At 36.3% G+C, this 23,931-nt stretch overlaps 1 protein-coding gene across 1 annotated transcript in view; it reads left to right on the plus strand.

Moving 5' to 3' along the window:
- Positions 1-23,931, plus strand: part of CADPS2 (calcium dependent secretion activator 2) — a 308,472-nt gene that overhangs the window by 217,358 nt on the left and 67,183 nt on the right. Inside the window, exons 15-17 of the mRNA XM_065627091.1 lie at positions 4,547-4,610; positions 6,802-6,925; positions 21,106-21,209. Coding sequence (XP_065483163.1) covers positions 4,547-4,610; positions 6,802-6,925; positions 21,106-21,209 — 292 coding nt within the window. The remainder of the gene's footprint in view (positions 1-4,546; positions 4,611-6,801; positions 6,926-21,105; positions 21,210-23,931) is intronic.

The raw sequence follows: 23,931 nt of genomic DNA on the forward strand, positions 1-23,931 counted from the left end.
TATCTATCATGTTGATAACTAGGTTGCTTAGGGATATTTTGAGCATAGAAGACGTAGCAGTTTTCACTTGAGACTTCATCTCTGTATTAAACTAAAGAGAGTTAGGATTGTCCTTGAAGACAGTTACTTTTGGGAAAAAAATTGTGGTCTCTTCCTGAAGATTCTTCCCTGACACATTGTCTATCTCCTGTCTTACATGGGATTAAATAGCTCTTTCCAGAGAAGCAGTATAGAGCAGCAGAGGACGGAGTGCTTCCTACCCAGGTCTTGGGAAGGCAGGAGGAATGTACTGACAAGGAACTTCATCTGTAGGAAGTAGGACAATCTTGCTTGCTACAAATTAAAATGAAGGGATATTGGAGCTGGAAGACCTCTGGCCTGTGTGGTTGGCATACTTAAAACCATATCATGTCACGCTGACAGTAGAAACATAACCATTGTAATTTGCAATTAATGTAATTCCTTTTTCTGATACACGATAGTGAGGTCAGTGAGAGTAGCTGGGGCCCCAAAAATACTGAAGCAGCAGAGCCCTTCTAAATGTGTACAGAGAGAGGAAGGAGATAAAGCAACAAGCAAAGAGTCTGGGCATCTTCAGAATAATTCTGTTAGCCTTCAAGCCTTCATGTGTGTAATACTAATTACAAAATGTATAACAATGTCTAAATAATGATTTGAGTTGGAACAAGTAAAGGTAAAACCCATCTTGTCTGCTTAGCTACACACTAGAGTACGTTGATGAGCTCTATCAGTGACCATATGATCTTTCTGCCTCAGTCTTGATGGGTTTAGAGGGAATTCAAACAATGTTAAGAAACTCCTCAAGAGTAATGAAATGTGTCATACAAAGATGAACGCCTCCATCCTTCAAAGGAGGATTTGCCTTAAAAACCTTTTTAACCAAGATGGGCAAATGGTGCTCTGCCAGGTGAAGAGCAATTATTATATCTTCCTCTGAGCAAATGTTAGAAATTTAAAAAATTAGGTGGAATGTCCGGACTTAAATGAGGACACTGTCATAATACTGGTAGAAGAATCAATTGTGGCCTGGAATTTGAATTTATAAAGCATATGGAGTTACAAATAGGACATCCTGATAAAGAATTGTCATTAGACTTTAAAGGAAAACTCAAATAATGTAAAAAGTTCACCTGTATCATTTATTAATACAGAATAACCATGGCCGTGAGATTGCTTTCTGAAGAAAACATGGTATTAAAACCACTCCGGATTCTAGTCCATCAAAATTGTGATGACTGATTTTGAAAAATACATCCAACAGTCAATACATCAACAGATCAATGCAAAGTACTCACTGCACTTCTTTGCTTTGGCCTTACTGTCCCTGAGTGCCGAGTGCACTTCATTCCGTGTCACCGGGCAGTCCCACCATCTCCCAGGCTGGTGTCCCACTTCCACTGTTTTTCTACTGCCACTTTGAGCAGCCGTACTGTTTACATGTGCCCTAGAATATTTTAGAGGCGTTCACGTCCTCTTTGTTCGGATAAGTTTTAAAGTAGCAGATTCTCTACAACAAAGTCTTTATCTTTCACATGGAATCACAGAGGGGGTTTTGGTTCTTTTTTCAGACCACTTTTTTTTAACTGTGGCATGCATTCGACTTGGAATCTTATTTTTTGAATTTTCCCTCAGGCTGCTTGTAGGTTTCTTGCCTTTTTTTTTTTTATTGCTTCTTTAAGGTTTTGGCTTTTGTTTTTCAAGTTCCTCATTTTTTCACAGTTTCCATTCTTGAAATTGAATATACATGTACAAAATGTACCTGGTTTTAATTTTGTTTCATGATCACTACTACAGACCACCTCTCCTGCTCTGCACCTCTCAAACTGTGTCCTGTTCACATTTGAGAGCAAATCCAGAATAGCACCTTTTCTGGGGGGCCCTAAACTAGCTGTCCAAGGAAGCAATTGAAAACTGTATCATTGTATCTCATCCTAATGAGACATTGATCAAGTGTACATGTGTATAGTTGGAATCTCTTACTATTGGTCATCAATTTGCAGCTCCTCTAATCTCAACATTTCCTAATCACTCTTGTCATCCTAATTAGGTACAGACTTTCAAGGATCACCAGCATTATCCTTTTTCCTGTAATACGTTAGAACTTTTCTAAGCTTTGTCCTCGCCCCATTGCTTCGCACTCCGTGCACTGCTCAGCTGTCATTGTGGACATTTTAACTGAAGAGTCTATTTCTCTTCCTGCCTTTTCAGTGGTGCACTCAACATTTGCTATGTCCACCTAGGTCACGAGGTCACACCCATCTGAAAAAGATGCCCTCCCATGTCTGTCAGCTAACTGGCAGCTTCCAGTTTCGATAGTCCCCTATGACCTTTTTAATTTTCAGTGCTATCAGCCTGTCTCCATTATGATTAAGGTGCAGTCTGCCCATCCCATGCTGGCGGCTCTCATCTAAAGGATTTCCCAGTTCTTAAGGTTCTTAAACCTTTCCTCTCTGTCATCTTACCTACCCACTGAGACTTTGGATCTCTGACTGCCTCTCAAGCATCAAATGTGAAAGAGCCAGTATTTCAGAGAAAGATGCTGTGAGGGTCTTGGACTTTAAGCTCTTGCCTGGCTGTGTGAATTTTATCTCTGGAGTGTTCCTTCCACACCTTCATATGTTGCTGGTGCTAATGTAGACCATGAGTGCCGCTCCTTCTCCATTTTCCCCTAGGTAGCTTATAGAAACGTCTCCTGATGTCCACTGCCTTTGTACTGAGCCACTGACTTACTGCTTGGTCCTCTTGGATGTCACAGACCCACTTGTCCATGTGTCTAATAATTGAATTGACCACTGTCACCATTCATGTCTCCCTATCCTTAAAGATCCCCTCAGCTGTGGGAGCATCCTTGCCACAGCTGAATAGTATGAAATCAGATGCCATGGGGGTTCTAGCCAAGAGATTGAATTTCCCCTTGCCAGCAAGATGCTGTTTCTTTGCCTCCTCAGCAGCACAGAGGCTGTAACACTGGAGACAGAACTGCTCAGAGTGTCCCTTTAGGCCTCTACTGTGAACATTTCCTTTTCTTTAAGCTGCTAATCTCAGAAAACAACTCTTGTCTGTCAGAAGCTCCTTGCACCAATTGCACACATAAGCTTGCTGCCCACGTTGTACTCACACCTACTGTCTCCACAATAAACTGCAATAACCCCTATTGTATTGTGGGACTTCTGTCTGCATCATGAACTTAAAACTGGTTTGGTTTTGGAAACTTGTTATGTTATTTACATTGCAGAACAAACCCGGAAGGAAGTCTTTGATTTGAAATATTAAGTATAATCAAGAAATGAGTGACATTTATTCAAAAACCACCATTAGAGGCTGATAGTAATAAACTATTCCTATTGTGGGAAAGACAAATCAAGGATTATGGAAATATACTGAAAAAGGAGGAGGAGGAGATAAAACACCTGAAGAAGTGTTCTGGTTTAAGATGACTTAACACCTAAGGGTCATTAAATCTGCTTTGATAATTTGTTAACCTGTCCCCAAAATTTGTTCGCACTACAGTAAGAAAGGAACAAAATGAGGCAAAGCAAATACTGGAATTCTTGTAGTGGGAAATCCTTTTTTGACCTCATCTACAGGACTTTATTTTAGCTAATCAAATGTATATCTAAAATTCATTGATCTGAATCCTGTTATTATAAGAAAAGATTTTACCATTGGAACACATTAAAATATAAGGCTACCATTCTCAGTGAGTAATAATAACAAAAAATAATCTCAGCAAAGTAAAAAATCCTTTTTCCAATTGGGGTTATCCCAGCAAGATTTTATAGACAGATTAAGAGAGGTTACAGTTGCCTGAGCATTGTAGTCTCATTCAGTTGGTATATTGGATCATTCAGAAGAGAAAAATGAAAAACAAAGCTATGAATGGAGTCAGTTTTTAATTTACATAGTTTTAGAAGTATAAAGACAGAAGTGGGTATGGTTCAAGTTGTAGCTGATAAAATTAAGATAAAATAAAAATCTTTTCCAAGCTATTTATAATAAAATGGGAAAAAATATGAAACATCTGGAGACATTTTTGTTTCCAAGTATCTCTAGAAACTGAAATTTCTGACATTTTATCCTTATCTTTATCCAGTATTAAAACACAGTATAGTATACAGAGTGATACTTCACAGCTCCAACAGCTGCCGTGGCTGCATGAGAAATAGTACCTCTTCCAGGAAGATAACAATTTAGCTCATCAGAGACCATTAAACATCCTTTATAGTTGAGAAAGTGGAAGTGAAGCCTTTTGCCGTTTGTATTTTTTCTGTACTTAGTCCTGAGCTGCTGGTGGGCTGATAGTGCTGTGCTATGTAGTATGTCACATATATGCTCCATGATAGACCATTGAAGAGGCCTCCTGCTTTCCTTAGTACTGTGCATATGGGGAGTCTTCTGCAAACATAATTTAATGCCAGTTGTGTACAGTTACTTAGTTACATCTCAAAATAAATTCTTAACTTAGGTATTATAATTCTGATCATTTTCTCTTTCTCTTTTTTTTTTTTTTTTTTTACATTTTAAGATACTGTTTTCCTTTTGGACGTCCTGAAGGAGCTTTAAAAGCCACACTTTCATTACTTGAAAGGGTAAGTTTGAGAACATATTTTAAGTTCCGCTTAAGTACTAAGCCTGCATTTTTCTTTTTTTTTCAGGCTGCTTAAAGTAGACTCATGTCTTCTCAGGTATTTTACTACTGGTTTTAATTATTCACTGGGAGGTTTTTTCTCAGTGTTTTCCACAGAGGCAAACAGCTGTTTCTGTAAGACTTATTTATTGGACTTTCACTTTGAGCAACTGTAGTGACTCTGTTTCTTTAAAATTTAATGAGTATCCAGCATTACCTCTGAAGTAGTACAAATCTACAGCCCCCCTTTCCTGCTTTCTATGGCTTCTGTTAATATAATGCTGATCTTGTCTATACTGGTATGTAACATTTAAAAGCATCTATATAATCCAGATAATCTTCCATAAGTGCATATTCTGAGTCAATTTAAGAAAAAAAAACCTATATGCAGCAAAAATGTCATGGACAGCTATAAATGTAAAATCTGGCCCAGCAAATCCTCTTGTATCGACTGGAGGGGAGAAGACCTTGTAATGGCAAAAGTGTCTCAGACTTCTGAGGAAAGGGACTTTAAATTCCAGCAGAGATTCCAGAGGAATTTTGGCAGCAGGGCCCCAATGAAGTTATGTCTGTGTAGCTCTGCCAAAATCTGAGAGGTCTGGTCCTGAGAAGTGTCAGTTGTTCTGCTCTGCACAACACTCCATGGATGGATATTCTGTCTTAGAAAACCTCTGCTATGTTCAAAAATACGCAGACAGGCTGGGTATATACGATTTCTTTCACATATAATCTCAGTGCTTGTAGTCCTGTGTAGATTCCTTTGTGTTACATCAAACGGCTGTTTCCTCGTGCTGTTCCTGCTGTCACAAACAGCAATGCTACTTTCTGTCTGGTGCTCAAGCAACACCGTTGTCAGTCTTGACCACCGGGAGTAAATGTACATACCTACACCTCCGAATTCACAATGGGTTATAAACATTTTATTTTACCCGTATTTGAAAATCTTGAAAAAAATCAGATCTAGATAAAAGTTTTTGAAGTTTCACTTGTCGATAATCCACAAGTTATTCATTGAAAAGAAGCAAGTCAACGAAGGTAGGTATGTCATGTGAGTGTGCAAGTAATGGAAGAAATCTACTTTGTAAGAACATCTTCCTAATGGCTTCTCTGTTGCTGAACCTGTTTCTTTTCCACCATATCCTTCCCAAGACCATACATCTTTCTCCTTCCCTTTAACAGTAATTTTTAGATATGTTGTATTATATAAGGCTGTAGCCTGTCTGGGGATCCTTTGGAGATGCAATTTTAAAAGGTTGTGAGTCATCTGAAATTTCATTATTTACATTAAAATGTGGTAAAAGCATATTGAGTTTTGTTTACATCTGCCTGTTCAAAGTTAATGGAGTATAGAATTAAAGTAAAAATGGAAGTCAATTGTTAACACTATTTATTCCATTTCTTTGGATAACCAATATCGATGTTAGTAGCCCAGAGTATATAATGTTGCATTCATATAAAGAGGTATATATTTTCAGTTTACCTCACTTGCAACAGGTGATTCATTTTATTAAAGTCCCATATTTAAAAAAGATGGCTTTAAAAACTGGCAGATTTTAGAAAATCTTTCTATAATCTGTTTTTCTACCTGTCAGTAATAAAATATTCTGCCAGAAGTTCAATATTTCCCCTGCCTACTATAGACAACTATTTTTCATGGCAAGGACATGCTGAATTTGAATAACTTTATGAAGGAAGAAATGTAAGTTGGTATTAGCTAGCTCTGATGGTGGTGTTCACAGTTTCTCCTTTACACTGTTGAAGAATCAATGGGTTTGCAATGGTTGAAGCTTTTCCACAGGTGAGAACCAAGCACATTTCCGCATCTTTAGTGGCCACCATGATCCAGCCCATTATGGGAATGCTCTTGTTATACTGGTTTTGGTGTCACCCAACTGGAAACTGACTGGCATGCTGCAAGATGCAAAATGGTAGGAGTAGTCTTGTCTTGTATATAAATACCATATAGGCAGTCAAACCTGAATTGAACAGAAACCTTCAAAGACAAATATCTAGTTTCACTAGCTGAAATAATTCCTTTTTGATTTCTGCCTTTAATCATTATCAGATCTGTAGTAACATTAGGATATTTTTATCCTTTTCCTTGGATTTTGAGTAATGACTGTAAACAAGCAGTAAAATTGTCTCTGGCACAGGTTTTAATGAAAGATATCGCCACTCCCATACCAGCAGAAGAGGTGAAGAAAGTGGTTAGAAAATGTCTGGAGAAGGCTGCCTTGATCAATTACACTCGACTTACAGAATACGCCAAAATAGAAGGTTAGTACAGCAATCAACTGCCAAAGTGGCTGTAAAAGCCAACAATGCCTATTAACTGAATATTCTGTGAGGAGCCTTTTCCCTTTACTGAACAAACCCCTTCCACAGCAAGGGGAAATGTCTCATTAAAGTCTCAGCTGGTGAACTATGGAGCTTTTTCCTATTCATTGCTTTAATATGCCTCCTGGGACCCTGTTTGAATGGAAGACTAGGACTTCTTAATTTAAGTTGCCCTTTGTTCTTACTTTTGAGTTCTCCATAAATCTAAAAGGTTGTTTATGGGTTATTTTTTATTTCTCTAGCTATTTGTAGTAATTAAACTACTGACAGGAAATTCTTTCCTTATCAGCAGTAACAGCACCTTGAAACTTCAAAACTCTGCGTATAGATGCTTTTCTGATGTACTTGTAAGGCAGACAGATAAATGTTATTTATTTTTGCTGTTGTGTTGTCAGATGTATAATAATAGCCTGATCATTAAAACCTTAATGACACCCTGATTTCCTGAATGACCTAATGGGACAAAATACTAGATCTAATGATAATCAGCAGTTTTCCTGGAATTTATGTATGTTCTAGAATGTATACCATGAAATTAATGATGAGTTTGCTCAAAAAAATCAGCTAGCATACACAATGTCATTTTAATATTTGTAATCCCTATGTAGAATAAAAAGGAAGTAATAATAGTCAACTGCCTCTTCAAGACACATCTGTTATTCTCCATAAAGTGCAGAAAGCTTGAGATACACCTCTACAGATATATCCAGGACTAGAAAACAGTGTGTGTGCATCCATATATCAGGTTCTTTTTGGAAATAGAGTCAACTAGCAGGCAAATATATGAAGAATGAGTTCTACTTTAAAAAATCCAGGTTTTTTAAATAGCATGTTTTTGCACAGCATGTTATTTCTAGAAATGCACTAGAAGAAACAGAGTTATCACAGCAGCAAAATGAAGGTGCTTCATATGTTCAGCAATATTACAAAGCCAACTTTTGTCTTTTTTCCATTTCTGCTCAAATTCTCTGAAAATCAAGAGTTAACCAATCTCACAAGTGATTAACAAAAACCCCATCTCATCACTATAGCAACCAGTATTATATCATGGGAGTAACAACATGATACCACCTTAGTAACCAGTTTATCATAATTAATTATGATATCATGTTGTGTTAAAGAAAGATGAATGAATATTAAATCTATTCTGGAAAATGAAAAAGCAGAAATACCGTTTTCTTTAGTTTTTCTCTTTCTGTATTCATAAAAGGGATTTTTTAAAGTTCAGTATTTCATTTTTTTTAGGAAACCTGTTTAAATAATGGGTATAAAAATACAAATATTTTTTAAAGATGACAAAAGCATGCAAAAGGTATCTAAACTTACTGACACTAAATTGGATTGGAAAAGTTTTTTTACAGTGAAGTAAATACATCTTTGGCCAGGAGTTTTAACTATATCCTAGGGAATTATGGCAGTTCCGCTGCAAGTAGCAAATTTTGCACTTTAAAATATGCACACTGTTAACACAGCACATAAAACTGCTGTCCATCCCGTGGCATATTTTGACTTAGGAAATTATTGTCTTTTGACATAACTAGATTTCTGTAAGTAGTTTTAGACTCATGTAATTGTAAACCCAAAGCACAATAGGTAATTGCATATATAAGTCTAGTATCTCAACAAGAAATAGGTTGAGTACTTTTCTGCGAAGAGAGTACTATTTGAAAGTGAAGCACTCCAGCATTGTAACATCAGAAAACCAAATGCATTGGTTTTCAGTAGCAAAGAGACCTGTATTTGTCTTTTTCTATACTCAGGTCATCACAAATATCCTACATTTTTACCAATATAAATAGAACAGATTTCAACCATAGGTTCAGTTCTGTTTCTTTACGATTATGGGAGCATTATTTTCTCCATGCACTGAAGTTACATTCTGCTCTTGAAAGTAATGCATGTTAGTATTTACATCAGTTGCTTACTCCTCAAATTGCATATGGAAAGCATATAGTAATTATCTTTATAACACTACTGATGTCCTCAAATGTAGCTGTCGTACATTATTGGGACTTTTTTCCTATTCTTTGAATATTTATTTGGTGAACAACATCATATCAGTCAAAATGCAACTATTCCATGGTAATATCAGCTATAGACCAATAGTAACTACCTAAAAAGCAGAGATGGAAAGGGGGTTCTAACCAAAATAATATTCTTATATTCTTACTTTCTTCTATTATTTTACTATTATTTGTGTTTCTAAATTCCCAGGCACAATATGGATGCAGACTCAGCCAGTGGGCATGAAATAGATGCTGTATAGAACTGCTAAATAAAAATACACTACCTAAACACATACGCCATTTATCCATCAGCTGACAAAACCCATCACTTGGTTGAGCTAACTGTCAGGGCTCTCGCTGCTATACTCAAGATTTTAATAAGATTTTAACTCCTTATTTGGTATTTATTCTACTCTAACGAAACTAAAATAATTATATTTCTGTAATAATGTTTTTCTTCTCTTTTTTTTTGTTTTACATTTAGCAACAACAGAAAAGGACTCAGGTGATTACTATTTGTGTGCATGTCTGCATGTACTACAGATTTAGTGTGTTGTATCTGTTGTTTTATTATTTTTCTTGATTTCAACAATATCAAAATATTGACCAGGATGCGTGAACATTAAAATTAATTTTAATGTAGTATAGCCCATGCATTCTTCATTTACACTGATACTTAAGTATGACGGGCATATTTATTAGCAATTTAGATAATGTTATATTTTGGAATATTATGCAAGTGTAGTTTCTGTGAAAGAGGCGTAACTAAGTGATACGGAAAAGTTTGGTTGTTTCTGTATTTAGAGAAATGTAATTTCATAGTCATTGGCAGAAATTGTATCAATTTTTTCAGTGGGACTGCTGATTTATTGATGAAGGTCTTGATAGGAGAACTAGTTTTGTAAAGCTGGTTCTACATTCATCTGACATGGCTTTGTTTAGTGATATGTTTATTTTTCTAGTCACAGTTTGTGTGGATAGTAGTTCTTTGTGTTCCTAATTTCATGAATCTGATATGTTGTATATTCTCCAATAGCGCAGAGAGATTTTTTTAGTGCTTATATCCAAATATTTCATAGAGTGATCATAAAAAGAGCATAGCTGATGTAGTTTTTGTGGCTGAGTAGCATTGGCTGCACAGAAGTATGAGAGATTGTGCATATATTTACTTTGAAATAAATGCACACACTATTTTGTCTTACCTTTTTTAAAAAAGCGCACACAGACCCAATGGAAGCCCGATCATGATGCTTTGTAAGATTTCCACAAATATCAACCACAGTTATGGGAAGGGGCATTGAGTTGGTAGCTTTCTCGGGATAAAATAATTTTTTTACTGGAAAGACAGACTGGGGTGATGACTTTAAAGGTTCCATGAAAGGAGTTCAAAATGGAGGTCCTTCCCAGTGAGGGCCATGAAGGGGGAAAGGTGATTCGTTTTTAGAAGAATAGCTTCTTTAGCCAGAAACCAAGGAAAAGATACTAGCAAATTATAAAAGCGTCTTGTTGTTGTTGCTGTTGTTTTTTTAAAGACGGTGTTCATAACTGAAGATTCAAAAAATTCCATTGGTTCCCAAAACTTCCACTGGTTTTCGTTTTAAAGCTTTAAATGCATTGGAAATAGAAGAGCTTTATTTTGAATTGTTAAAAAAGAGAGCAGACAGTGCAGTGGTGGTATGGGCATTCGTGTCACAGCCTGTTAGAATGAGTCACTCGTGTTGATCAGGTGAAGTCCTGACCCCTCTGATCAGCAGGGACAGGTTCGTTAAGCAGGTGGCTCAGAGCACTTGGAGGCTCCTTCAACAATTTCTCTGTGAAAGGATCTTTCTCATGCCATCAAATACAAATACACCCTAAAAAAGTTTCCCTACTAGGTAAGATACTTAAAGCTAGATAGCACAAATACTCCATTTAGTATTTTTACACCTGTAGATATTGAAGAAAAGATCTCTTCAAATTAGAAAGTTACAAAAATGTGGAAATTAATTTGTGAAATGAGGAAACTAATTTTAGAGTTTGTGTCCTTTGACCTTTGCGCTCTAAAACCTCAGCTGTGCACTTTAATGTGCATCACCTCAAGTACAAATCTTCATTGTGCCACACATGCTTGTTGTTCTTATTTTTTCTCAGGTTCATAATGTCAGAAATACAGACCATTAAGCATAGATGACATACAGCTACAAGCACAGGAAAGAAAAAAAAATACTATACCTGATTTCAGTAATTTTACATTCGGTTTATGCACACTTTAAAATAAACTATTGCCATGTTCTTAAGATAGGATAGCAAAACTGTCCCTTCAGTGACCTGGTAAACAACTGTATTAGAGAATGGATGAGAGGAAAGCCTATCACATACAGTGAGTAAATGGAAACTCGCTATGCGAGTTAGGTGAAGCTAGAGATTATAATTGCTGTGTTTATAATTTAATTGCTTAATTAAATTCCACTTCTGACTAAAAATGCAGCTGAAAATTAATCAGCTCAGAAAAATTACTTTTATTGAAAGGAGTAAACAGAGTGTATTCCACCAGAATTTTGTGTCCCATTGAGCCCATTTCTCTGTTGCAAAAGATGAAGCAGCTGAAAGAAATCCCAATAAAATTATATTTTAGCTTGGCTAACAGGGCCAAATCTTGCTCCTGTTGGTGTCATTACCTAAACTCCTACAGATTTCATCATGAACTTAATGTACAGTATGCTTAGTCCTAATACCATATATTGCATTTTCGTGGAAAATAAGGAGAAACTATTTCTTGATAATTATTATTTACCCTTTGACTTGTGCACTATATCCCGTATAGAGATTCTTGAATTGCAGGAGTGTCCTTGTTAGGTAATACAGGGGTGAACATGCAAATTCTTTCTGTTGTGAGAATCCTTTTTCAGCAGTGTGGTTGCCAGGATCCCAGGTCTGTTACCCAAGTGCTCTCATTTTCGCAGTCTCAATGGAACAAGACCCTGAACGCTTTCCCAGAAGACGGTGGTTACTTTCTTAATGGCAGACACAGTGGTATAAGCAGCACTTGCATCAACAGGATTTGTTTGCAGTCAGGATGACTTTTTATTTAGCACTCCCATGTTGTTGTACAATTTTAAATATAGAACAGCTTTTTTCAATAAAAACATTTTTCAAAAAAAAAATTTGCAATCACAATTATACAGAGTTCAGTATGTCATTCTTTATGACATGTACAGCTGAAATTCTCATGGAGTAGCTAATCTGTTTAGTCAGTGTAATTGCTAGTATGAGAACAGCAGCAAACCTACTATTATAATGTTGAACTATGTCTAAGAACTCTCATCTAATGCCCTTGTAGTTTGCAGCAAGGGTTTATAATTTGTCGAGGAGAGGATCACAGCATCAGTATGTGAAAATCTCTTTTTAAGTATTAACCATTTTCATTTCAGCACATGCCACCTTTGAGAATTCACTGCCTGAAAGTACTTTTTAGATCATTTTGTGTATGACATATTTTCCTGTCTTATTCAGTATTTAACTAGAGTTAACTCTTCTTATAGATAATGTTGAACGTAACTGGACCTGCTAGATGCTGAGGCCAGAGACAAATAGCATTCTTCAGATGCATTTTGTATAGCTCCCAGTGAACAGCTTCTAGAAATTTGCATGCCTCCTTCACCTGTTTACTCTCCTTCAGAAAACATGGCATTCCTTATACAGAATTCATAGGTTTTGCTTACTTTTTATACACATCCATTAACACACACACACACACACACACACAGCGTAATAAAATACTTTATTTATTCCTTCTCAGAAAGGAATGATTTTCCCCATTAAAATTTATTTGAAATTGGAATGGCTAAGGAGTAATGGACTCTGCTAGTGCTGCTGTCATCATCTAAGAGAAGTGATGGAAACGTACGTATAAATACATTTTTCAGCACAAGGGCATTACCTTGCTGTGGAGAAGTAAAGGGTCTGGGTTAGGGGTTGAAGTGGTAAATGGCTGTGAAGCGAACAGGGCAGTATCTGTCATTGTCCGTAGATATTAATTTCCAAGGCAATGGACAGATTGTAAAGCTTTGCATTATTAGGAAGTTATCCTTTAATTCATTGTTTTTAAAAGTCTGTAGTAACTAAAATACTGGGCTGCTTCTGCTGATCAGTTTTAATAAAAGGAATGAGAATAAATTCCATTAAAACGGGAGCAAATAGTTACTGTGTAGTGTGCAATTGCTCAAAGACAAATCACAGTTGTCATCCCAATACTTCTTTCTATCAGACTGCCAAAGGCTGAGTAACTGTTAACTCTGAACAACAGAAGGTGAGGAGCAACTCAACAGTTTGCTGTTTTTAAAGGACATCGATTGTTATCATAAACATTACATACAAGTTTCTAAAGGACAGGTAGTATGTAAATGCCCTCAAGGCTCAGAAGGATCTGTCTGACTTAAAAAGAAGAACACTACAAACATTATTGAAATTGAGAAGACAAGTGGAGAGAGTCATCATACCTGGAGAGGACTTGATTAAAGCTCTCCATGCGTGTTCATTTCACTGAACTAACAACAACGGATTTGCACAGCGGCATAACAACTTCTTGGGCTCTGTTTGTTGTGCAACTAAACAGAAAGTAGATAATACGGGCAAGTATCTCTGGTTTCAATTTTGGAGCAGAGGTCTGGAAAAGAACCCCTGGATTGTTAGTTCCATGTCCTGATAATCCTTTGTAAAGATACCCATGTCCACTCTTAACACCTGGGCTGAGTCAGTTGTTGTCACTGCTCTTCCCCTTTTCTGCCCACTGCTTTACCCATGTGAAGGCCATTTCAAGTCCTGTTTGCTCTCTTAGTGTAGGAATCACCTTACAGTCAAATTAGTTCCTACTTTTTAGCATACTAACCTTGTCCTATATCCCTAATGAAGGATAGTTCCCTCACTCATTAGCATTTCATCCTCTCCAATTCCTCCTTGCCCTGTGATGTTTTACACTCATGCAACCTAGGCTTTCATCACCTTCTCTCAGAGTTTTAGCCTCCTTCATTTTTATCATCTTAGGAGCCTTTCTCTACTAAAGTTTGAATTCCACCTTCTTGAGCACTGGTGACAAGAGCTGCGCAAAGTCATCCTCATGAGATGCCTTGTGCAGTACTGCTAGTACTATTATACCAGAAATGCTTTATCTGAACTATTGAAGGAACACTTGTCTTTCTGTCTATATCATGCTTGTGGCATTCTGTGAAAAGTTAATTCAACCCAGTCTTTGGAGTTTTGATCATTTCCAGCTGGCAAGTTCCCAGTGTATGGCAAATGTTTATTGCTGTTCATATGTCAAAATGTATTGCCCTCCTTCTTGAAGTATTGAATTTTGTTTCACTATCCTGTTCTTTGGAATTATACCATTTTTGTTGCTGCATTTTGACCATGCTGTCTATTGCCAGTGTTTTACAACATTATTATCAGTGCACTCCTAATATTTATTCAGAAGTCATTGCTGAAAATATTAGGGAAGCTCAGCCCTGAGGTGGATCTTCAAGGAATTCCTCAAGAAACCTTTCTTTGCTCTTTCTCAATGCTGCCTAATTCCTTTCTCTTGAGGCAGCTTCTTTATCCAACACACAGTTTCTTTTTTAATCCTCATTTTCTTCAGCTTAACTGGTAGTTTTCCCATAAGGCACAGTATCAAATGCTTTATTAAAGTCAGAATAGATGAGATCTGCTGAATTTCTTTTATAAGAAAATATCCTATCAAGAAAAGCTACTACACAAGCCTAGTGTGACCTACCTTTGCAAATCTGTGTTACATTGTATTTGTTTCCTGGGTTTTTTATGTCTTCAATTAGTCATTTCTTCAAAATTTGTTTTAAAGTTAATAACTGCCACCAGCACTTTTCCCTCTTCTTTACCTGCCAACGTTAGATTTGTTGTTGTCACCTTTCAGTAACTCCCTAAAATTTAGACTCTTATAATTATTAGATTTTTTTAAAAACACCTAGTACTAAGTCTGCACTTTCAAGTGCCAGTTTTCTCTCAGTACAGTGTGTTAGTTATTTAGGTCTCTTCATTCCCGTAAAGCCCTTCAGTTTGTCATGTTTGTTACTTCCAAGTTTTATTCCACAGGAACAGAAAGTGCTGAGAACACTAGTTCTTTCCCCTTTTGAAGAGAAATTAGAAGTGCTTGTATCTGTGTTTCCAAAACTGGAATACAAAGAATCATAAATTAAGGGCCTTTGATCAGCAATTTAAAATTGAGATTTCTTTTCATCTCTGCCTTTTTTCTTCGCTTTTACCTTTTCAGATTTGTTGTTTCATTTTTTTTTCCATGAGCCAAGATTCCCTTTTTTGGAAAAAAAAAATAAAATACACCAACCAGCCACTGATTGTCCCATTAAGGTAATTTCACTGAATGCTATGATAAATTTTAAAAACCGAAAACATTATAGCGTGACCCACTTTATGTAATGATAGATTATAGACTAGGAGGTGTGAACTCTAACTTTCTACAAATCGCAATCTCTGTGTATGTAGGTGATAATGGCAATTAATTTTTAAAAAATAATAATTTGTCCCTAGAATATAAAGTCCTATTGAACTCTTAGAAAGCAATTATGGAAAGACTGGTTTCAACTTCATAATTACATCCAAATTCCATTATTTATCTAAGGCTAGAATCTTTTTTATTTTTTAATCAGAAGAATATAGGATGTCATCCCAGATGTCCACTCCTTACTTTTTCACGCAGAATTAATTCTGTGAGAATTTGCAAGAAAATCCACCACAGTCAAACTGAAATTATCTGTGGGTGGATTATCCGAGTTGCGGATTAACTCTGCAGAGTCAGTTCAGGTCTAGTAACATGTATTAGCTCCAGTTTATTGATGTTTGTACTGATTTTGATACAAGTCTAGAAGCAATCTTGCTGGTTTCATGTGTCAAAATGTCTGAATTAATGGGCCCTACTAGAGTAGAGTTGGCTCCATGCAGCTCAAATTATGATGTATCTATATTAGGCCTGTTTTACTGCAGGGCTTCCTTCTGCATCAATATAAGTTCACTCCCAGGCTTCTATTTGGAGCAAATCAGTCAGATTCCTTGGCGAGAGAGCTGGTATAGAATAAAGGGTGGCTCATTTAGGCTCCTTGCACTACAATTGGATTTGGAAAGAAATACATCAGATTTAGGTCCTTCTGCACAATATCCAAACAGGCCACATTCCTTCAGAAACTCCAAAACTCGCCGAGGCCATACACTGCTGTGTGTGCAGCACATCCTGGAAGGAGTTTGAGAGCCAACAGCCATCGCATTATCTGCCCTCATGTGGGTCTAATTCTGGCACATGCATAGAACTGAATTAGTTGGTGGTCAGACACCTCTGTTAGTAGATATCTTGCACTTTCTCCAGGCTTGAGTGCTGGGAGCATTAAAGTTAAGTAGCACAACAGCTGAGTGCTGCCTGCAACAAGAGCAATAGTGCTAATGAAAATTAAAACCAATGCCAGATGTCTTACTTGAAGGATCAAAATACAAAGTGGATGCTCTGTTGCAGTTTGGCATAAAATGAGCTGGACCAAATCCTAAGCTGCGGCATCACTGCAGAAGTCTCCAGCCCCATCTAGCTGTTGGATGTGAAGGTACCTGTAAGCCACCACGTCTGTGAATTTTGGTTTTTCAGCATCCTTGGCCATGGAGGGAAGTGATGATCCAAGGGAGCAGCCGTTCCCAAGTGTCACACGACACTTGCCTTTTTTCCAGCATCCCTGCTGCTGGTCTGTGGGAGACCCTCTGGCCTGGAGACAGGTTGACTCTCCTGAGTGTCTTGGCCTGCATATGTTTTTTTGAAGAAAAGGAGGAAGGGTGAAATACTAGACAGGGAAAACCAGTAAGGGATACATGCTGTGCTGGGGGCCGGGGGGAGACTGGCAGGCCAGAGACAGGTACCTCCCATCTGCACTGCACTCATACCCGAGGAGGAGAATCACCTCTTTAATCAGCACATTCCTGTGCTCAGCAAATGCTAATGAGAAATTAAACAGATGTGTTCAATAGCTTACATGCTGGGGAGAAAAAGAGGTGAATTGTACATTTACCTCCAAGGATAAATACTCTTCTGGAAAGCAAGCAGAAGTTAGAGTTTAGATATCCCAATGTTAGATTTTATACATACTGATGGGCTCAAGAAAGGAGGAACAGAGAGAAGTTCTGTGACCTGTGTGACGCAGGAGGTCAGACTGGATGATCTGACAGTCCCTCTGGCCCCAGGCTCCATCGGTCTGTGAAGCAGTCACCTTTTCATTTCAGTAGCGTTTTAGTCAGTTAACTTAGCTCATTTAACAATATTTTCTTGGTACCTATGTGACTCACTGATAATGCATACTTGTGAAAGTGCACATTGTTTGCAAAGCCTGGCTTGCTTTTTCATTTCGGCAAAATATGAAGCTGAAAACAGATGATTGATGGCTTTTTGTGTTTATTTTCTAAAAGATGTCAAGCAGCATATTTACTGACTTGACTCCTGCTGCAACTTGTTAGTTTGAGCAGTGTAAACACATCTTAACAACTCTTGGTAATTGTGGGGAGAAAGGCATCATGACTATAATGAAAACTGACAGCACTGATTTCCATCCCTGTAATTCTTTTACACTTATAAAGGCAAGCACAGTATTTTGCTCAGATGTGTTGGAGGTTCTAAAGCTTCCAGATAACAGTTTATTGGTACTCATATTTCAAAGATACTACTTGTTTGCTAAAAAAAAAAAGTTAATATTTAGGTTTTTTTCTCTCAGATTGCTTTGTGGTCCCTTGTTTATACACTCACGTAAGTGGTGATTACCCATAACACATATTTTCTAGATTTTTGAAAAAAAAGTCCATTAGTTACAGAGAAAAAAGACTAGCTGATGTGGTAGCTTACAGATGGAAAAGGAAGCTTTAGGGAAAGCTTAGGCGAAAGGTAAGGAAGCATATACCATCCAAATGAAATTCAATGTAGTGATTTATTCTGTGAATAAGTGAACAACAACGAAATTAGAGAGAATTGTCAATGGATGCAGAGTGAGTACAATTCTCTGCCACCTTTTCTTATCAATAAATCTTATAGGAAAATAATGATTTTCAATATATTATTGAAAGCTATATGAAGCATCAAGAGTAGCAAGTAGTAAATCATTTGGAATAACCTAGTAAACAGTAAATAGCATGTGGAATTTAATGCAAAGCTGAAACTGGAATTCATTGAGTCTAATCTGTCCCACATTTTTAGTTGTTTTTAGCCACTCCTGCCATAAAAAGTCATTCAGAAACTTGCCATACTCACCTCAAAGGGACATTTAAAGTTTTCATCGTCCTTTTCCTCCTAAACACACTAATCCTATTGAAAAAACTATTCCTGAACATTACTCCGATAATGACTGAAATCCTTGCAATTTCTGGCTTAAATAATTTATGATGACTGAACTGGTTTTATGCCAACATCATCCCTGATCATAAGTAGGTCTGTGTAGAAGCACGTTTGATCCCCTCTTTCATCCTTCATTTTGTCAGGCTTATTATGCCTTTCAGGCAAACAAACAAGCAAACAACCACACAAACAAAACCAGATTCATCACTTCAACACAGAGGACCAGAACTGCATTTCCTCAGCGCATTCCTCAATGGAACTGAAACTTCTCTGGGACCATGTTTCTCTTCATCATGATCTTGTCACGTTGGTGATTCAGGATAATCTCACAGCTGATCTGGGGTCTTTCTCCTGCTCTCCCTACTGATAATGATGTCTGTTCAATAGCCAGTTTTAGGCTCTCTTGAGCTTATTGCAGGTATGAAATAAGTGAACTTGGTCCAATGAAAAAATGCAACATCAGATTCAATATAATTATTTTTCAATATAATTATTAGAATTACTTTATTACTAATTTAGAGGAGCCCTTCTAGGATATAATTTTTGAATAGTGTACAGCTTCTTTAGTTTCATTAGAAATTAATGCAATTATGAATAAAATTGTTTTGTTTACTTGATTAGTGGTAAAGTCTTTGAAGACTAGGCTGATTTGTAATAAAATGATTTGTTTATGCTGAAGTCAGATGTGCTAGTCATATCCTGTATTAATTTCACTGGTTTCTTCCTAAGACTCATTAACATCAGTGATACTGAGAGTGATGTATCAGCTGTATGAATAGTATTTGCTATGTGTCCATGGAGGGGAAGACACTGACCACTAGACTAGTAGTTTTTCCAGGATAAGCGTAAAAAACACTGTTTAAGTCTGAGTCCGATAGCAGTTTTTATACTGTAACCTAAATAATAGGGGCTAGACCAATCCTTTCTGATCTCACTCAACATAATACATTAGTATGGTTTTGGTTATATTCATGTAAATGTTCTACAGTATCATATCTGCAAATTCAGTACAGTATTAATGACCATGATCTTGACATTGTGAATGTAGTTCTGTGTGCTGGTGCGCTTGGTCCATGCTTGTACAATAACTCTTTCTTGCATTAGTTTGTGGTTTTGGAAATCGTATTATTTGAATATGTCTGCTCATGTGGTCTGTGTTAATGAGCTTTGAAAATTTGTTTGTAGTTGCCTCGGTAATTGATTTGCCTGCTTTGTTTTTTGCATGAAGATAATGTGGCTTTGTAGTCAACTTTAAGTAGATGTTTGCTGGGGGTTCTAATCCAATGCTTCTTCAAAAATTGCATTAAAGCTGTATATTTCATTAAGGTACTATGCATCGGTGTGTTAGTGCTGAAGAACCAGACAAGGTCACCTCCCTTTAATATGTCTGAGAAGTTATTTTGACTGGCCAGAAATGTTAAGCGTGAAAAATATTTAGTGCATGCAGTTTGATATTCTTACTGATACCAAGGAGATTATGTACGTTTTTTAATTAATCTACTAATGTTCTATGTCATGATGAATGTGTAAAGTGGGAAATAAATGTCAGCAGAATTTTCTGCAAATGGAGATGTGTATTCATGTGATCCATGAATATACAAAGAAAAGGAGAAAACAGGATTCCTGAGACCCTCGCTTATCTTGTGTTGCCAGCTTCATAAGTCCTCTGCAACCCTGGTTAATGTGACCATACTTTATATATGATTATAGCATACAACATCATTTCTATCCCATGGTTTATGCTTAGGGACAAGAGCTTCGTTAAGTAAACAAGCTCAGATAGCTAATACTGAAGCTATTCCTAATGATACAAGTTAAGTAGTTGGACAAATTACCTGGTTAAACTATGATTGTGAAAAAATTCAGTTGTTCTCTTCACTTACCTTACATGACTCTTCCCAGGATCTAGTCCCATGATTTTTTTTACTGAAAATTAAACTGAGTTTAGTTGCCCTGTAAGAGTTTTAGTTACATGTGTTTTACCTTTGTTGTTCGCTTCCTTTTTAAAGTCTCCTCTGTAGAATGAGTGATCTTCATGTCATTTGTAACTTTTGCATTTGAGCTTGTTTTCTTTTAAGTGGAGTTCTTAGTAAACTTGTGTCAATTCTGTTATAAGATCTTTTTTTCATAGCGCTACTTTTCACAATCGTAGTGAAAAGAATGCAAATTCACTTTTATTGCTGAACGGCAAGTAGAAAAACAGTTATTTGAATAATCAGTTATTAGAAAGTCGTTATTTGAATAATTATTGTGTTTCGTACATCTCTTATTTTTAAATCTGTCTGAAATGTAGTGTCTTGTTTAGATAAAACGTTTGGAATTTTTGACTGCTGCTGGTGACAGTATTGAGTCATCTAGTGAGAACAGCATTGCACTGACAGTACAATAACAGAAAGGGTCTCTAGTGTCTGCTGTCTTTGTATATCTGACCTTGAAGACAATGAGAACGTGCTTGTTGCAGAAGTTGAGCATCTAATACATTGATGCACCTGTTAGTTCTTGCATATTAAATCAGATAATGTTTATAATGTTCAGTGATTCTTTTGTGAATTAAATATTTTCTCTCTCCAGTGATCTCAACATTCAGCTGCATTTGCTTGTCCTAAATGATTGTCCTTAACATGAGAAATTGCTTATACTTCAGAAAATTGTAACATTGCACCATCCTCATTCCTTTCCGACGTGGTTTTCTCTTACTATTGTATCTCATTTGTAACTAAAGCAATTTTGGTTTGTATTTTATATTCATATAGAGACCATGAACCAAGCAACACCTGCTAGAAAACTGGAAGAGGTTCTTCGCCTCGCAGAACTCTGTATTGAAGTATTGCAGCAAAATGAAGAACATCATTCAGAGGTGAGGCCATAAATGCATCTGCTGTAGAGAATGGTTTGTTCCTAGATTTTTTCTCCCCTGATGTGAAGCAATTCTGTCAAGAAACATTTTAGCTTTACTTTCTGACATATGTTTAAGGCAGTTCACATTTACAGAAGAATAAGAGACTTGAAGCTTATGAAAAGTGAAGTGAAATAAAACTCTACTTGAATTCGCTTGAATGAACTTTAGGTTTAGAAATGAAAATTAAAAAGCATAAAATAGAGAAAACATATTTGTGCTGGAGGTGGTGAAATGGTATGGAAAACATTTCTAGCCTTATACAGTTGTTCCTTCCAACTTTTCACCTCTCATTCAAAATAGAAAGAAAATATAACTGAATGCTAGTTTTCATCATACTGTATAGATCTTGGGTTTAATGTAAAAATAATGATGCATATAATAATCACATTCACACTGCTCTTCTGGTGATTGGAAAATTACTTCTTTTAAACTTGCACTTTTTAAAATGGCATTGTAAGTTAGAAGAAATAATACAGAAAAATTTCACGTTTCTTACTCTCAAGTCTTTTGCTTCATAATATGGAAACCATAATATTTAGAATATTTAGAATTATAGCACCTTTTATATCAAGGAATTACAAAAATAAACTTGACCAGGTACACACAATTGTATATATTATTAACATTTAATTAATAAATACAGTTTTCCAAGGTTCAGGAAGTTGTTTTTAATATGTCCTCAAAAAACTCAATAAATATTTTTGAGGAAAATATGCAAAGGGATAAACATGATTTCGTCTATATGGTTATAAATATGATCATTCAAAACATCTGGTTTTATATCACACTATGGAATCTAGTTTCTAGCTTACATCTGTCATGTGTGAACTTGTTATAGATGTTTTATCTTATACTGAAGAAACAGCTGTTTTGATGATTTGAAATTAATTCCCTGGAGGTCCTGTTCTACACTATGGTTGCCACTGTGTTAGTCTGCAATGATTACTTAATAAAATGTATATATTTTTGTCTTTGTCTTTTGAGGACCTGTATTACAGTAAGAATATTAGACTTCTGTGGAAAAGGACACAGACGAAACAGATCAAATGATACATGCATGATTAAACATCTCTGGTCTAAGATTACTTTCTGTACTAGTTATTTGCAGTCAGAGATGTGGTATTTTTCAGAATGCTAAATATATTGCATGTGACTTCAGAAAAATGCATTCAGCAAAAGTTTTCAGTCTAATCTGAGAAAGCTTGAAAACAATAAAGATAATTTTAAGATTCTTTTCCCTTCATTCATTTAATAAATGTTCAATTTTAGTGAAATTTTTAGAGCATGCAAGATTTCAATATTAAAATATATCTGAGAACAAGATCATGAAATTATACATTCCTATGGTGACTTCACATCATAATGTTAAGTAAATGTTCAGTGTTTGATGATCCAGATGGCAAAAAGGATCAGTAATGTCTAAAATAGGATATAACATTTTTTAATACTAGTTTGTTTTTGTTTTTGTTTTTTTTTAATTCATAACACTTCCAAATTTCTGGGATTCCCAAAGGGAAGAGAGGTATGTGACTTCAGATGAACTGAGCATTATTTTTCACCATTTATAGTTTGGAGCTGTGCATTGAATGTGTAGCATAAATTGTTTTGATGATTTCTGGTGTTACATTGCCACATTTGTGTGTCTTTCTAGAATATCGGAACTTCGGTCTTCCTTTAATCTGGTCAATGTTTTTGTTCTCTTAGAATGTGCGTCACCTATTGCTAATTGCCTGTAGCCTGTTTTCCTGTTATCCATAATGACTGAATAAGTATCTTAGCTGTAGTATTTGTTTTTCTATTCTTGTTCCTTGTTGTCTACGCAATGTTGGATAGTTCGATAAAGGGTCTGAAGAAATTTTGGCTGGGTTCAAAGTGTCATTTGCCATGATGAAGAAGATGAAAAGAAAATGTGCTGGTTTACTGCTTTTGGTTTTGCTTTGTTTGTTTTGAGTTCTGGAAAGAGTTTTGCTTACCTAAAAGAGACACCTGCCAATGCCTGTATACATTTATGTTCTTCTTTATTGCTTTGCATTTAGCTATTTTCTAGGGTAAGGAAGGTGTTCCTTTAATGAGCTCCCATTTAAACATGATTTACTAATGAGAAACTTCTTCCAGTTTGAGGAAAAATTCTCCATTTCAAACTCTTGCCAAAACTTTTGAAGTCTCATCTGTCCTTTTCACTGTGATGCCAATCAGCATCCTTCAGTCCTGACACTGCAACACACAAAGTACTTTCCAGTAATAGCAGAGCATGTGCAGCATTTATTTAAAACCTCTTGCCAAGTCATCTTTTCTCCATTCACCCTATGTCAAAAAGAATTACAGGCAGCCATCAGAAAGTCCAGGATGCAAAAAATATTTGTAGAACACTTTTCAGGATTTGTCTTTTATTTGATGCCTTTGAGGCATGAGTACATACTTCTGCATTCCCTGAGACCCGTGTTTCAGAAATGCAAGTGAGGATTTCTGTGACATTTGAAAGTGTGGGAACTCAGCGCTTGTATAGACTGAGCTATATATGTCCCATGTTGGTAAATCAAAAATATTCAAAATGAGATATTCACAATGAGGGGCATAAGTTTGAAAGTAAAGACATTTTCTTGTCTGTTATGTGTAGGTATTTCTCACCATCAGATATTTTTAAGTCTGAATAAAACCCTCTCAGCTGTATGTGATACTC

The sequence above is a fragment of the Caloenas nicobarica genome, chromosome 1, assembly GCF_036013445.1.
Source record: "Caloenas nicobarica isolate bCalNic1 chromosome 1, bCalNic1.hap1, whole genome shotgun sequence".
Classification (NCBI taxonomy): domain Eukaryota; kingdom Metazoa; phylum Chordata; class Aves; order Columbiformes; family Columbidae; genus Caloenas; species Caloenas nicobarica.